This window comes from Mus musculus, chromosome 9 (assembly GCF_000001635.26).
Source record: "Mus musculus strain C57BL/6J chromosome 9, GRCm38.p6 C57BL/6J".
Taxonomy (NCBI): Eukaryota; Metazoa; Chordata; class Mammalia; order Rodentia; family Muridae; genus Mus; species Mus musculus.
In genome coordinates, this window is record NC_000075.6 from 18,539,965 (window position 1) to 18,553,858 (window position 13,894).

The following is a 13,894-nucleotide window of genomic DNA, read 5'->3' on the forward strand; positions in this document are numbered from 1 at the left end:
TATATGCCCCAGTAGAGGGGAATGCCAAGGTCAGGAAGCAGGAGTAGGTGGGTTGGGGAACAGGGCAGGGGGAGGGTATAGGAGACTTTGGGTATAGCATTTGAATAGTAAATGAAGAAATTATCTAGGGGTCACCTGAGCGCGGAGTCGGCGGACACCCGCAAGGTCCCCAGAGGACTCTCCACTCGATCTTAGGACCCCTGGTGAGTGGAACACAACTTCTGTTCCAATCCATAAGCACGGGACCTGAGACAGCATTAGGGAAGCAGAAACCCCAGCCTGTCCAGGGTCACAAATCTCTTCCAGTCAGCACCAGCACCTGGTCACCTTGGACACAGAGTCAGCAGACACCCCCAAGGTCCCTAGAGGACAGCTTCTGAGGCAGACCTCATTTTGGGCTCCAGACATCCGGGCACCTTCCCTGCCAGAGGAGAGGTGTCCATCCCGCCCGTGAGGGCTTTGCCGGAGCACCTGGGAGAGCCATCTTGGCTCCTGGATCCCTCTGAGACTAGTCTGCAGAGGTGAGACTGTGGACTAGATAAGCTAACAGCTTCTGGGAAAGGCTGAAGTGACACAGCTTCTGTGACAGGCCCTGTTTTGGGCCTTCATCTTCTGCCAGGAGGCAGGTCCAAATACCAGATATCTGTGCACCTTCCTTGCAAGAGGAAAGCCTGCCTGCAGAGAGTGCTCTGACCACTGAAACTCAGGAGAGAGCTAGTCTCCCAGGTCTGCTGATAGAGGCTAACAGAATCACGAGAGGAACAAGGTCTAATCAGAGACAATTATAACAACTAACTTCAGAGATTACCAGACGGTGAAAGGCAAAGGTGAGAATCTTACTAACAGAAACCAAGACACTCACCATCATCAGAACCCAGCACTCCCACCTCACCCAGTCCTGGGCACCCCAACGCACCCAAAAAGCTAGACCCAGATTTAAAAGCATATCTCATGATGATGGTAGAGGACAACAAGAAGGACTTTCATAACTCACTTAAAGAAATACAGGAGAACACTGCTAAAGAGTTACAAGTCTTAAAGAAAAACAGGAAAACATAACGAAACAGGTGATGGAAATGAACAAAACCATATAGACCTAAAAAGGGAAGTAGACACAATAAAGAAAACCCAAAGTGAGACAACGCTGGAGATAGAAACCCTAGGAAAGAAATCTGGAACCATGGATGCGAGCATCAGCAACAGAATACAAGAGATGAAAGAGAGAATCTCAGGTGCAGAAGATTCCATAGAGAACATGGGCATAATAATCAAAGAAGATGCAAAATGCAAAAAGATCCTAACTCAAAACATCCAGGAAATCCAGGACACAATGAGAAGACCAAACCTACGCATAATAGGAGTGGATGAGAATGAAGATTTTCAACTTAAAGGGCCAGCTAATATCTTCAACAAAATTATAGAAGAAAAATTCCCAAACCTAAAGAAAGAGATGCCCAGGAACATACAAGAAGCCTACAGAACTCCAAATAGACTGGACAAGAAAAGAAATTTCTCCCAACACAAAATAATCAGAACAACAAATGAACTAAATAAAGATAGAATATTAAAAGCAGTAAGGGAAAAAGGTCAAGTAACATATAAAGGAAGGCCTATCAGAATTACACCAGACTTTTCACCAGAGACTATGAAAGCCAGAAGATCCTGGAAAGATGTTATACAGACACTAAGAGAACACAAATGCCAGCCCAGGCTACTATACCCAGCCAAACTTTTTATTTATTTATTTATTTATTTTTTAATCATGGATGGAGAAACCAAAGTATTCCACGACAAAACCAAATTAACACATTATCTTTCCACAAATCCAGCCATTCAAATGATAATAACAGAAAAAAAAACAATACAAGGATGGAGACCACGCCCTAGAAAAAGCAAGAAAGAAATCCTTCAACACACTGATAAGTGAATATTGGCCCAAAACCTAGGATACCCAAGATATAAGATACAATTTGCTAAACACATGAAACTCAAGAAGAATGAAGACTGAAATGGGGACACTATGTCCCTCCTTAGAATTGGGAACAAAACACCCATGGAAGGAGTTACAGAGACAAAGTTTGGAGCTGAGATGAAAGGATGGACCATCTAGAGACTGCCATATCCAGGGATCCACCCCATAATCAGCTTCCAAACGCTGACACCGTTGCATACACTAGCAAGATTTTACCGAAAGGACCCAGATGTAGGTGTCTCTTGTGAGACTATGCCGGGGCCTAGCAAACACAGAAGTGGATGCTCACAGTCAGCTATTGGATGGATCTCACGGCTCCCAATGGAGGAGCTAGAGAAAGTACCCAAGGAGCTAAAGGGATCTGCAACCCTATAGGTGGAACAACATTATGAACTTACCAGTACCCGGAGCTCTTGACTCTAGCTGCATATGTATCAAAAGATGGCCTAGTTGGCCATCACTGGAAAGAGAGGCCCATTGGACACGCAAACTGTATATGCCACAGTACAGGGGAACGCCAGAGCCAAAAAAAATGGGAATGGATGGGTAGGGAAGTGGGGGGGAGGGTATGGGGGACTTTTGGGATAGCATTGGAAATGTAATTGAGGAAAATATGTAATAAAAAATATTTAAAAAAATATTAAAAAAAAGAAATCCTTCAACAAACCTAAAAGAAGACAGCCACAAGAACAGAAGTTCAACTGTAAAAACAAAAATAATAGGAAGCAACAGTTACTTTTCCTTAATATCTCTTAATATCAATGGACTCAATTCCCCAATAAGAAGACATAGACTAACAGACTGGCTACACAAACAGGACACAACTTTTTGCTGCTTACAGGAAACCCATCTCAGAGAAAAGGACAGATACTACCTCAGAATGAAAGGCTGGAAAGCAATTTTTCAAGCAAATGATCTGAAGAAACAAGCTGGAGAAGCCATTTTAATATCTAATAAAATCCACTTCCAACCCAAAGTCATCAAAAAAGACAAGGAGGGACATTTCATACTCATCAAAGGTAAAATCCTCCAAAAGGAACTCTCAATTCTGAATATCTATTCTCCAAATGCAAGGGCAGCCATATTCATTAAAGAAATGTTAGTAAAGCTCAAAGCACACATTACACCTCACACAATAATAGTGGGAGGCTTCAACACACCACTTTCATCAATGGACAGATGGTGGAAACAGACACTAAACAGGGACACAGTGAAACTAACAGAAGTTATGCAACAAATGGACTTAACAGATACCTACAGAATATTTTATCCTAAAACAAAAGGATATAACCTTCTTCTCAGCACCTCACAGTACCTTCTTCAAAATTGACCATATAATTGTTCACAAAACAGGCCTCAACTGATAAAAAAGTATTGAAATTGTCCCATGTATCCTATCAGATCACCATGGACTAAGGCTTATCTTCAATAACAACATAAATAATAGAAAGTAAACATTCCCGTGGAAACTGAACAACACTGTTCTCAATGATACCTTGGTCAAGGAAGGAATAAAGAAAGAATTAAAGACTTTTTAGAGTTTAATGAAAATGAAGCTACAACATACCCAAACTTATGGGACACAATGAAAGAATTTTTAAGAGGAAAACTCATAGGTCTGAGTGCCTCCAAAAAGAAACTAGAGAGAGCACACTAGCAGCTTGACAACACACCTAAAATCTCTAGAACAAAAGGAAGCAAATTCAACCAAGAGGAGTAGATGGCAGGAAATAATCAAACTCAGGGGCGAAATCAACCAAGTGGAAAAAAGAACTATTCAAAGTATCAACGAAATGAGGAGCTGGTTCTTTGAGAAAATCAACAAGATACATAAACCCTTAGCCAGACTCACTAGAGGGCACAGGGACAGCATCCTAATTAACAAAATCAGAAATGAAAGGAAGACATAACTACAGACCCTGAAAAATCCAAAACACCATCATATCCTTCTACAAAAGGCTATACTCAACAAAACTGGAAAGCTTGGATGAAGTGGACAAATTTCTAGACAGATACAGGTACCAAAGTTAAATAAGGATCAGGTTAATGATCTAAATAGTCCTATATCCCCTAAAGAAATAGAAGCAGTCATTAATAGTCTCCCAACCAAAAATATCCCAGGACCAGATCGGTATAGTGCACAGTTCTATCAGACCTTCAAAGAAGATCTAATTCCAGTTCTTCACAAACTACTCCACAATATAGAAGCAGAAGGTACTCTACCGAAGTCATTCTATGAAGACACAATTACTCTGACACCTAAACCACAGAAAGACCCAACAAAGATAGAGAACTTCAGACCAATTTTCCTTATGAATATCGATGCAAAAATACTCAATAAAATTCTCACTAACCGAAACTAAGAACACATCAAAACAATCATCCATCCTGACCAACTAGGTTTCATTCCAGGGATGCAGGGATGGTTTAATATATGGAAATCCATCAACATAATCCAGTATATAAACAAACTCAAAGACAAAAACCACATCATCATGTGTTAGATGCATTTGACAAAATCTAACAACCATTCATAATAAATGTCGTAGAAAGATCAGGAATTCAAGGCCCATACCTAAATATGATAAAAGCAATCTACAGCAAACCAGTAGCCAACATCAAAATAAATGGTGAGAAGCTGGAAGCAATCCCAATAAAATCAGGGACTAGACAAGGCTGCCCACTTTCTCCCTACCTATTCAACATAGTATTTGAAGTCCTACTCAGAGCAATTTGACATCAAAAGGAGATCAAGGGGATACAAATTGGAAAGGAAGAAGTCAAAATATCACTATTTGAAGATGATAAGATAGTATATATAAGTGACCTTAAAAACTCCACCAGAGAACTCCTAAACCTGATAAACAGCTTCAGTGAAGTAGCTGGATATAAAATTAACTCAAACATGTCAATGACCTTTCTCTACACAAAGGATAAACAGGCTGAGAAAGAAATTAGGGAAACAACACCCTTCAAAATAGTCACAAATAATATAAAATACTTTGGTGTGACTCTAACTAAGGACATGAAAGGCCTCTATGATAAGACCTTCAAGTCTATGATGAAAGAAATCAAAGAAGATCTCAGAAGAAGGAAAGATCTCCCATGCTCATGGATTGGGAGGATCAATATAGTAAAGATGGCTATCTTGCCAAAAGCAGTCTACAGGTTCAATGCAATCCCCATCAAAATTCCAACTCAATTCTTCATCGAATTAGAAAGAGCAATCTGCAAATTCATCTGGAATAACAAAAACCTAGGATAGTAAAAACTCTTCTCAAGCATAAAAGAACCTCTGGTAGAATCACCATGCCTGACCTAAAGCTTTACTACAGAGCAATTGTGATAAAAACTGCATGGTACTGGTATAGTGACAGACAAGTAGACCAATGGAATATAAATGAAGACCCAGAAATAAACCCATACTCTTATGGTCACTTGATCTTTGACAAGGGAGCTAAAACCATCCAGTGGAAAAAAGACAGCATTTTCAACAAATGGTGCTGGCACAACTGGAGGTTATCATGTAGAAGAATGCGAATTGATCCATTCCTATCTCCTTGTACTAAGGTCAAATCTAAGTGGATCAAGGAACTCCACATAAAGCCAGAGACAGTGAAACTTATAGAGGAGAAAGTGGGGAAAAGCCTCAAAGATATGGGCACAGCAGAAAAATTCCTGAATAGAACAACAATGGCTTGTGCTGTAAGATCGAGAATCGACAAATGGGACCTCATAAAATTGCAAAGCTTCTGCAAGGCAAAAGATACCATCAATAAGACAAAAAGGCCACCAACAAATTGGGAAAGGATCTTTACCTATTCTAAATTAGACAGGGGACTAATATCCAATATATAAAAATAACTCAAAAAGGTGGACTCCAGAAAATCAAGTAACCCCATTAAAAAATGGGGCTCAGATCTAAACAAAGAATTCTCACCTGAGGAATACCAAATGGCTGAGAAGCACCTGAAAAAATGTTCAGCATCCTTAATCATCAGGGAAATGCAAATCAAAGCAACCCTGACATTCCACCTCACACCAGTAGAATGGCTAAGATCAAAAATTCAGGTGACAGCAGATGCTGGCGAGGATGTGGAGAAAGAGGAACACTCCTCCATTGTTGGTGGGATTGCAAGCTTGTACAACCACTGTGGAAATCAGTCTGGTGGTTCCTCAGAAAATTGGACATAGTACTACTGGAGGATCCAGCAATACCTCTCCTGGGCATATATCCAAAAGATGTTCCAACTGGTAAGAAGGACACGTGCGCTACTATGTTCATAGCAGCCTTATTTATAATAGCCAGAAGCTGGAAGAAACCCAGATGTCCCTCAACAGGGGAATGGATACAGAAAATGTGGTACATTTACACAATGGAGTCCTACTCAGCTATTAAAAAGAATGAATTTATGAAATTTGTAGGCAAATGAATGGACCTGGAGGGCAGCATCATCCTGAGTGTGGTAACCCAATCACAAATGATCTCACATGATATGTACTCACTGATAAGTGGATATTAGCCCAAGAACTTAGAATACCCAAGAGACAAGATACAATTTGTAAAACACATGAAACTCAAGAAGAATGAAGACCAAAGTTTGGACACTTTGCCCCTTCTTAGAATTAGGAACAAAACATCCATGGAAGTAGTTACAGAGACAAAGTTTGGAGCAGAGAAGAAAGGATGGACCAACTAAAGACTGCCATACCCGGGAATCCATCCCATAATCAGCCTCCAAATGCTGACACCATTGCATACACTAGCAAGATTTTGCTGAAAGGACCCAGATATAGCTGTCTCTTGTGAGGCTATTCCGGGGCCTAGCAAACACAGAAGTGGATGCTCACAGTCAGCTATTGGATGGATCACAGAGCCCCCAATGGAGGATCTAGAGAAAGTACCCAAAGAGCTGAAGGAGTCTGCAACCCTATAGGTGGAACAACAATATGAACTAACCAACACCCCCACCCCCACCCCCAGAGCTCGTATCTTCAGCTGCATATGTATCAGAAGATGGCCTAGTAGGCCATCGTTGGAAAGAGAGGCCCCTTGGTCTTGCAAACTTCATATGCTTCAGTACAGGGGAATGCCAGGGCCCAGACGTGGGATTGAGTAGGTAGGGGAGTGGGGGGGGGAGGGTATGGGGGACTTTTGAGATAGCATTGGAAATGTAAATGAATAAAGTACCTTATTAAAAAAAAAAGAAAAAATACAAGGAAACCAGCAAGCACACAAAATAAATTTTTATTAAAGTTATATTTACATGCCAAAAAGAAAGAAAGAAAATATCTAATAAAAAATGCCAAGAAAGTAGAAGGAGAGAACTGACTCCACAGAATTTAAAAAAAAAAAGTGGACTATAAGAAAGAGTGATTATGTGATATGAGGTATAACTAAATCTCTGAATGAAATTTGTTCAGGGCAATGAAGATTGTGAGCAGTCATTACTTTGAAGCCAAAAAAGGAAGTGATAATCTGATGATAAATGCTCCAAACATATTTCAAGATGAACAAAACATTAGAAATGAGAACTATGGGAAGTGGCAAAAATAAGTAAATGGATAGAATTACTGGATGAGTGAAAAAGTATATGTATGGGTGGTTTGTATGGGAGAGTGGGTGCATAGATGAATGAATAGATTAAATGCAGCATGAAGTGGATAGATGGATGCATTGGGAGGAATGAATGGATATGTGGGTAGGTAGATGTAGGGGTAGATACATGGATATATGGGTAGATTGCTGGATAGATACACAGGGGAAAGAAAGGAGAACATTCAAGTAAATGAACTAAAAATAAATAGATATGTGGGCATATGTACGCATATGGATATAAAAGAATAATAGATGGGTATTTAGATAGTTTAGCCTATTTATAGATTGGTAGTCAGGTAGGAGAGTGGATGGATGTGTGACTATGTTATTAAGTGTATGGACACATAAGTTAATGAATGTGGAAATGACAAATGAACAAGGAAAGAACATTGTTGTGCATGCATGCATGATCACAATTAGAAGGAGGAAAGTGCGAGCAAAGTCAGAAAAGAGAGGAAGAATAAAAATGAAAATTAAATAATAGATTTAAAAGGTAATTAGTAGATTGGTTGTAAATTAGATGTCATAGGATTAATTATAGAAATAGAAGAATGGTTGCAGGAAAAAGTAGGTGACTGGGTTATGGAATGAAACACTAATATTTTAGCAAAACAATCTACATAGCAATCACCGTCAATAACTTAACAATGAAGTCCCTGATAAGACTGTCATAGTCTGGGTTATAATGGACATAAACTAAAGAATTGCTGTTTAAAGTGTCACCCTTATTTCTTATCAAGGAAACTTCTTTTTGTAACAGAGAGAGAACATTACAGAAAACCACAACCATTCAAAATGCAGAATGGTGAAGCCAAGTGCTAATGACAGTGGATACATCTATAAGACAACTTCTAATCCATAGGCTCTAGAAATGTTGCAGAAGAGTCAGGGGAAAGTTTGTAAGAGCTACAGAATTAGGGAGTTTGCTATGAGACTTTCTGTTCCAGCAATGCCAGAAGCTACATCCACATACATGACTGTATAGACATGAGCTGTACCAGGACAACCAAAATAGACATGCCACAGAGGGTGAGGAAAAGCCTATGAGGCCTCAGTCCTACACAAAGAACCATAGACAAAAGAAATGAGAGTGAGAGAAATAGTTTTTTCCCAGGGACAAACATACAATTTGTATATTCAATAGAAAACAGTTTGGAAACATAGATACAAGTAAGATTGAGCAGGTTATATTTAGGAATCAATATACATAAACATATATTCAAGTAACATCAATTAATGAAAAAAGAAGTCATGAATTTGAACAAGAGCAAAGGAGGTTTATAGAGAGAGGAAAGGGAAGGGAAAATGAAATTATATTATAATCTCAAAAATAAAAGAAAAATTGCTATCTGGCATGATCCTTTTTATACATAACATTAATGTATTCAACTTTCTCCAAATTGAAGCAATATGGGGAATTCAGAAATCTAAGGCTCATCTTTCTGTTAATAAGACCTTGACTCCATGTAGGAGACTGAATTTTGTTTAGGCAAGCTTCCTCTGTAAATGAGGAGGACAGCTTGCACCAAGGCTAAATTAGCATTTTTGATACTTACTTGTAGTAAGTATGTCTGGACCAAGAATGGGGTAACCTAAAACAAATACAAAAGTCAAGCATAAGTGCAAGGTGCAGAATGATCTCAGACATGATGCTGTCGTCCACGTGTGAAATGCATATACATATACATTATTCAGAGTAGTTATTAAGTATCTACTAATGTTCTGGGATTTTAGTTAGATATTATCTTGAGGAAAAATTTTCTGATACTTCATCTAGATCTACATCTTCCCTACCAGCTCTTAATCATGTTCCCAGAAAGATCGTCTCATAAGATTCATGTTCATCCCTCAATCACCAAAGATATAGTCTCATCTATGCCATTATCTATCTATCTATCTATCTATCTATCTATCTATCTATCTATCTATCTATCTATCTATCTATCTATCTATCTATCATCTGTCTACATATCTGTTTATGTGTATATAGATACACACACAAACATATATATGAGGAATAAATATACACATAACTGTTTAATTGCTATTTGTCTTATCCATTTAAATTTAAAGACTTATTTTACTGAATAAAATATGCTGTGAAATAAATAAAATGTAACTATAGGTTACATTTGGGTATGGTGCAATGAAACTATTTCATCTATGGTGCCAGGAATAAGGTCTATCTTTCAGTAGAGTTTTGATAAATGCTGACTGGACAACAAAATTAGGCACATACATTGTGAATTTTAAATAGGGAAACCATAAATAGGTCCCTTCAATGGGTAAAAGAAAAAGATGGGATATAAACTCAGGACACCAAGACTCAGATCAGGTACAAACTTCCCTTCTTCTAAGTTTATGCTGTCCTCTGTCATACCTGGTAATTTAAGCTCTTTATTTATTAAAAGGAGTAATGAAGATCTAAGATATTTTACACATCTCATGAGGTGTAGTGGTTACTATGAATGATAAATTTGATAATTTAGTATAACCAAGGAGACAAACTCTGATGGTGAGAGAATTCATCGATTGAATTAGCCCATGAGAGATGATATACCCTAACTCTGGGCAGGACTGTCCTATGTTCCAGATTTCCAGATGGGTGAACAATTAATGAGGTGAATACCAGCATTCAGGTGACTCTCTTCCATGATATTTTGTACAGTGTGATAAACTATCTTACCCTCTATGCTTTTTGTGTGTGCTGATTCGGTAATTTGAACCAAAACCAAGAATGTGAAAAAAAAGCTGGCCTACATAAAAACCACTAGGAACATATGGGAATAGAGAAAATAAAGGATGTCTAAGGACACCAGATAGCACAACACAGACCATGCTCACCATTCACATAGAGACTATGCTCCTCCAGTGTGTAGTTTCCCAGCTGGGTGACTCCATGGCTCAGATGACTCAGTTCTGAGTATAGACCCTGTATGTCCATTCCAGGATGTGCAGGGTCATTTTGGTAGGTGCAGGTGGTAACCACACCTGTGAACATCCCATTCTTCTCAGGCCTTAAAGGGAAAGGTATAGAGATTCAGCAGAGGTCCTAATGCAGATAGAAAACCCAAGGAAGGAAAAATGGTAGAAGATCAAAAGAAGAGATAATTCTTGGTCAATTATATGAAAATGGAATCACCTGAGGGAGGTCAGTCTGCAACTTGAGTTGAAGGAGTCATTTTGGAACAAGGGTCCCAGCTATGGATGGAAAAGGAGAAAACAGACTAAGCAATTGAGTGGAGAATGAAGGTGAACTCAATTCCAGAGGGAGGTGAGGTTCAGGATGAGGCTCTCACCAGGCGTTGTAGGACATTCTCAGTGGAGTTGAATATGGCTGAGCCACTGATCATGTCTACTGAATATGGAAGGTTGGAGATGGTGAAGTTGATTGTGAAGGTTTCCGGCTTGTGCCACATAACTGGAGGATGACAAAAGGGTACATACATACAACTGAGTATTTAATTGGGACAAGACTGGAATCTTATTCTGATCAGACCATGTGCTCTGTCATATGAACTGTTATTACTATGCAACACTTACATGTGTGCTGGGTCTTTGTGTTTGTGTGCCAGATACCTTACCCACTGATTTGTCTACCTATCCTAAGCAGGAGCGTCTTAATTTAGCACTGACGTTCCTTTAAATCTGGTTTATCTGACCTTCAGCCGTTGCTGACTATCATTTCTGTGATAAGCCTTATTCTTCATGCAAACTAAGGTCTAAACAATTATCTGCATGCACATACTGTTTATGACAGTAGTCATTACTGAATTAATTTCCCTTCCACCCACACTTCATTCTTACTCATTTAGTGAATAACAGTACAGTGGAAATTTTCTTCATTAACCCTTTCTCTCAATTATGCCAGCTGAATCTCCCTCTGAAACCCCCTCATTTTATCGTAAATATCTGTCTACCTCACAGACATGCTGGTTACACGATAGCAAGTATCTAACTCAATTGCTGTTCTGATCTTTGTGCTTATAGTGATGAACCTTATGCTAGGCTTTTCACATCCTAAGCTTCCTAGCTCTTATGTGACAACTGTTGGAGTAGTAGGACAAAGGGTTCTTATCAAGTAAAAGTAAAAGTGTTTCTCAGATACCTGTGTTGGACTCTGGCTGCAAAGATGTTGTTGGGGAGGGCAAGATAGTGGTGGCTGGCTCTGGAGCTGTGGAAAAGGTATGATGTCAGGCATGGACAGAGCTCTCTGAAAGGGCAACCCTAACAACATTGATTCGAGTCAGACCAATGGAATACCAATCATGTGAATGGAAGTTTAAGAAAAAGCTATAAGTTAAATCAATAAAATAGTGAGAGTAGTTAAAAGGAGAGAGGCTTATCAAAGAGGACAGGTGAATGTGAATGCACAGTATAAATGGGGTGATTGTAAAGAAGAGTATATAAATGATAGGTCAAACCAGAATTTAAGAAGAATAAAATCAGAGTCTGAAGAGGTAAAGCAAGACAGAAGGAAAGAAGTGCAAGTAAATGAAGTAGCATGATCATAGGCAGATAACTAGACAGAAGAAAGGTGTGAACATGTGATGGTAAAGTAGATGGATGAATGTACAGATAGGAAGATGGATGGCTAGGTTGTTCACAGGGTGGCTGGAGAAACATATAGATGTATAATAAAAGGAATACAGGGGAAATGAGTGTCAAACAATATTTGGACAAAAGATGTGTAGTTTATGAGAGAATGGATTGACAAATACATAGGTAGGTGAACAGATGTACACATGGGCACACACACGCAAACGTCTGTGTGTTGTATGTGTGTGTGTGTATGTGTAAGTATACAGATGAGTGTGAAGATGTATGTATGTATGGACAAATGGATAGAGCAAATGAAGGGCAACCAATAAAGGACAGGAGAAATGGATGAATAAGTGGATGTTTGGATATAGAAAACAACAGAAAGGATGAAAAGATTATAAGAAGATGAACAATAAAAAGTGCAGGTGGATGAATGGATTGCTGGGTGGATGAAATGTGGTATCAGAAAAGAGGAATGGCTATGAAAATGAAAGAGTAGGTAGTTGAAAAGATAGGTGAACAGGTTACTGATTTCCAAAAGGCATTTTTAAAAATCCCAAATGACTTAAGTAGTTATCATAATTTAGAACCTGAGAATGAAGTCACTACTTCATGATACCACAGTAGCATTTGTTAATGGGAGAGATAGACTACACAGTCACATCTGAATTCTGCTCTTTAACTCTTGTTTAAATTTCTTATTTTAACCTAAATGGTGTGAACAATTCAGAAATATAATGCTAGGTATGAAGATCTGAAAAAGAGGCCAAGGATTCAACATTATTCATCTATTAAGACTTTAGCCTCTCTTGGGAGGCTGGTTTATTCTGAAGCATGATTGTGAGTCTCTCTCTCTCTCTCTCTCTCTCTCTCTCTCTCTCTCTCTCTCTCTCTCTCTGTGTGTGTGTGTGTGTGTGTGTGTGTGTGTGTGTGTGAGCAAGGATACATACATAGACAAAAATGCTTACTGATACAGACACATACTTGTAGGAGGTACATCTGGACCAGGTTCATTGTAGCCTAGGAAACAAAAGTCATACATAAATGAAAGGGAAAAGTAGTCCCATACATTTTGCCATGGTCCATGTGGGAACCCCAGTTTGACACATCACTTATGTATACTTATTGAGCATGTACTTACGTGCCAATCTGAGTTATATGTCATATGGACAATTTCTTGGTATTTCAGTTAGACTTCACTCTTAAAAAATTAGTCCAATAAGAGGTTTATGCTTTTATACCCACCACATGTATGCAGTTATCCACACAATCGTGTTCCCTTTGTTTACCATCTACTTATCTAGTTATTGTTTACTGAACATTTACTATGTGTAGTACCCTAATTCCAAATGAAACATATATTAGTTAACAAATCAATATGCACTACAGTTTACTTTGGGACAATGTTCAAATGTTCCTGATGCTGGGGACAAGATGTTTTCTATAGTAGATTTTTTTAAATGTTGACAGGACTGGAGTGCAATTGATAAGCTGGGTCTCAAAAAAGTGGTTTTTTTTTTTTCTCAATGAAAAAAATGAAGGAGGTGGATGTCAACTAGAATACCAAATTAACCAATTTGTTTCCAGTTCAAGGAAAATCAATCTCATTATGGCAGGAGTTAAAATAGAAAGTGATCCCATAGCACCAATAGTCAGAGTGCAGAGACAGATAGATGCAAGTCCTCTGATGGGTTTCTCCTTTGCGTTTTGTCACAGGCCCTGATATGGAACCACCCACTGGTTTAGGATCCATCTTCTAAATTATTGTATTTGAATGTATC

At 38.7% G+C, this 13,894-nt stretch overlaps 1 protein-coding gene across 3 annotated transcripts in view; it reads right to left on the reverse strand.

The window, feature by feature from the left end:
- Positions 1-13,894, reverse strand: part of Muc16 (mucin 16) — a 179,377-nt gene that overhangs the window by 44,520 nt on the left and 120,963 nt on the right. For all 3 annotated transcript variants that reach the window (XM_011242634.1, XM_011242636.1, NM_001378248.1), the window contains 6 exons: positions 13,098-13,133; positions 11,680-11,745; positions 10,871-10,992; positions 10,714-10,772; positions 10,416-10,588; positions 9,128-9,163 (listed from right to left, as the gene is read on the reverse strand). In XM_011242634.1, the coding sequence (XP_011240936.1) occupies positions 9,128-9,163; positions 10,416-10,588; positions 10,714-10,772; positions 10,871-10,992; positions 11,680-11,745; positions 13,098-13,133 (492 nt within the window). The remainder of the gene's footprint in view (positions 1-9,127; positions 9,164-10,415; positions 10,589-10,713; positions 10,773-10,870; positions 10,993-11,679; positions 11,746-13,097; positions 13,134-13,894) is intronic.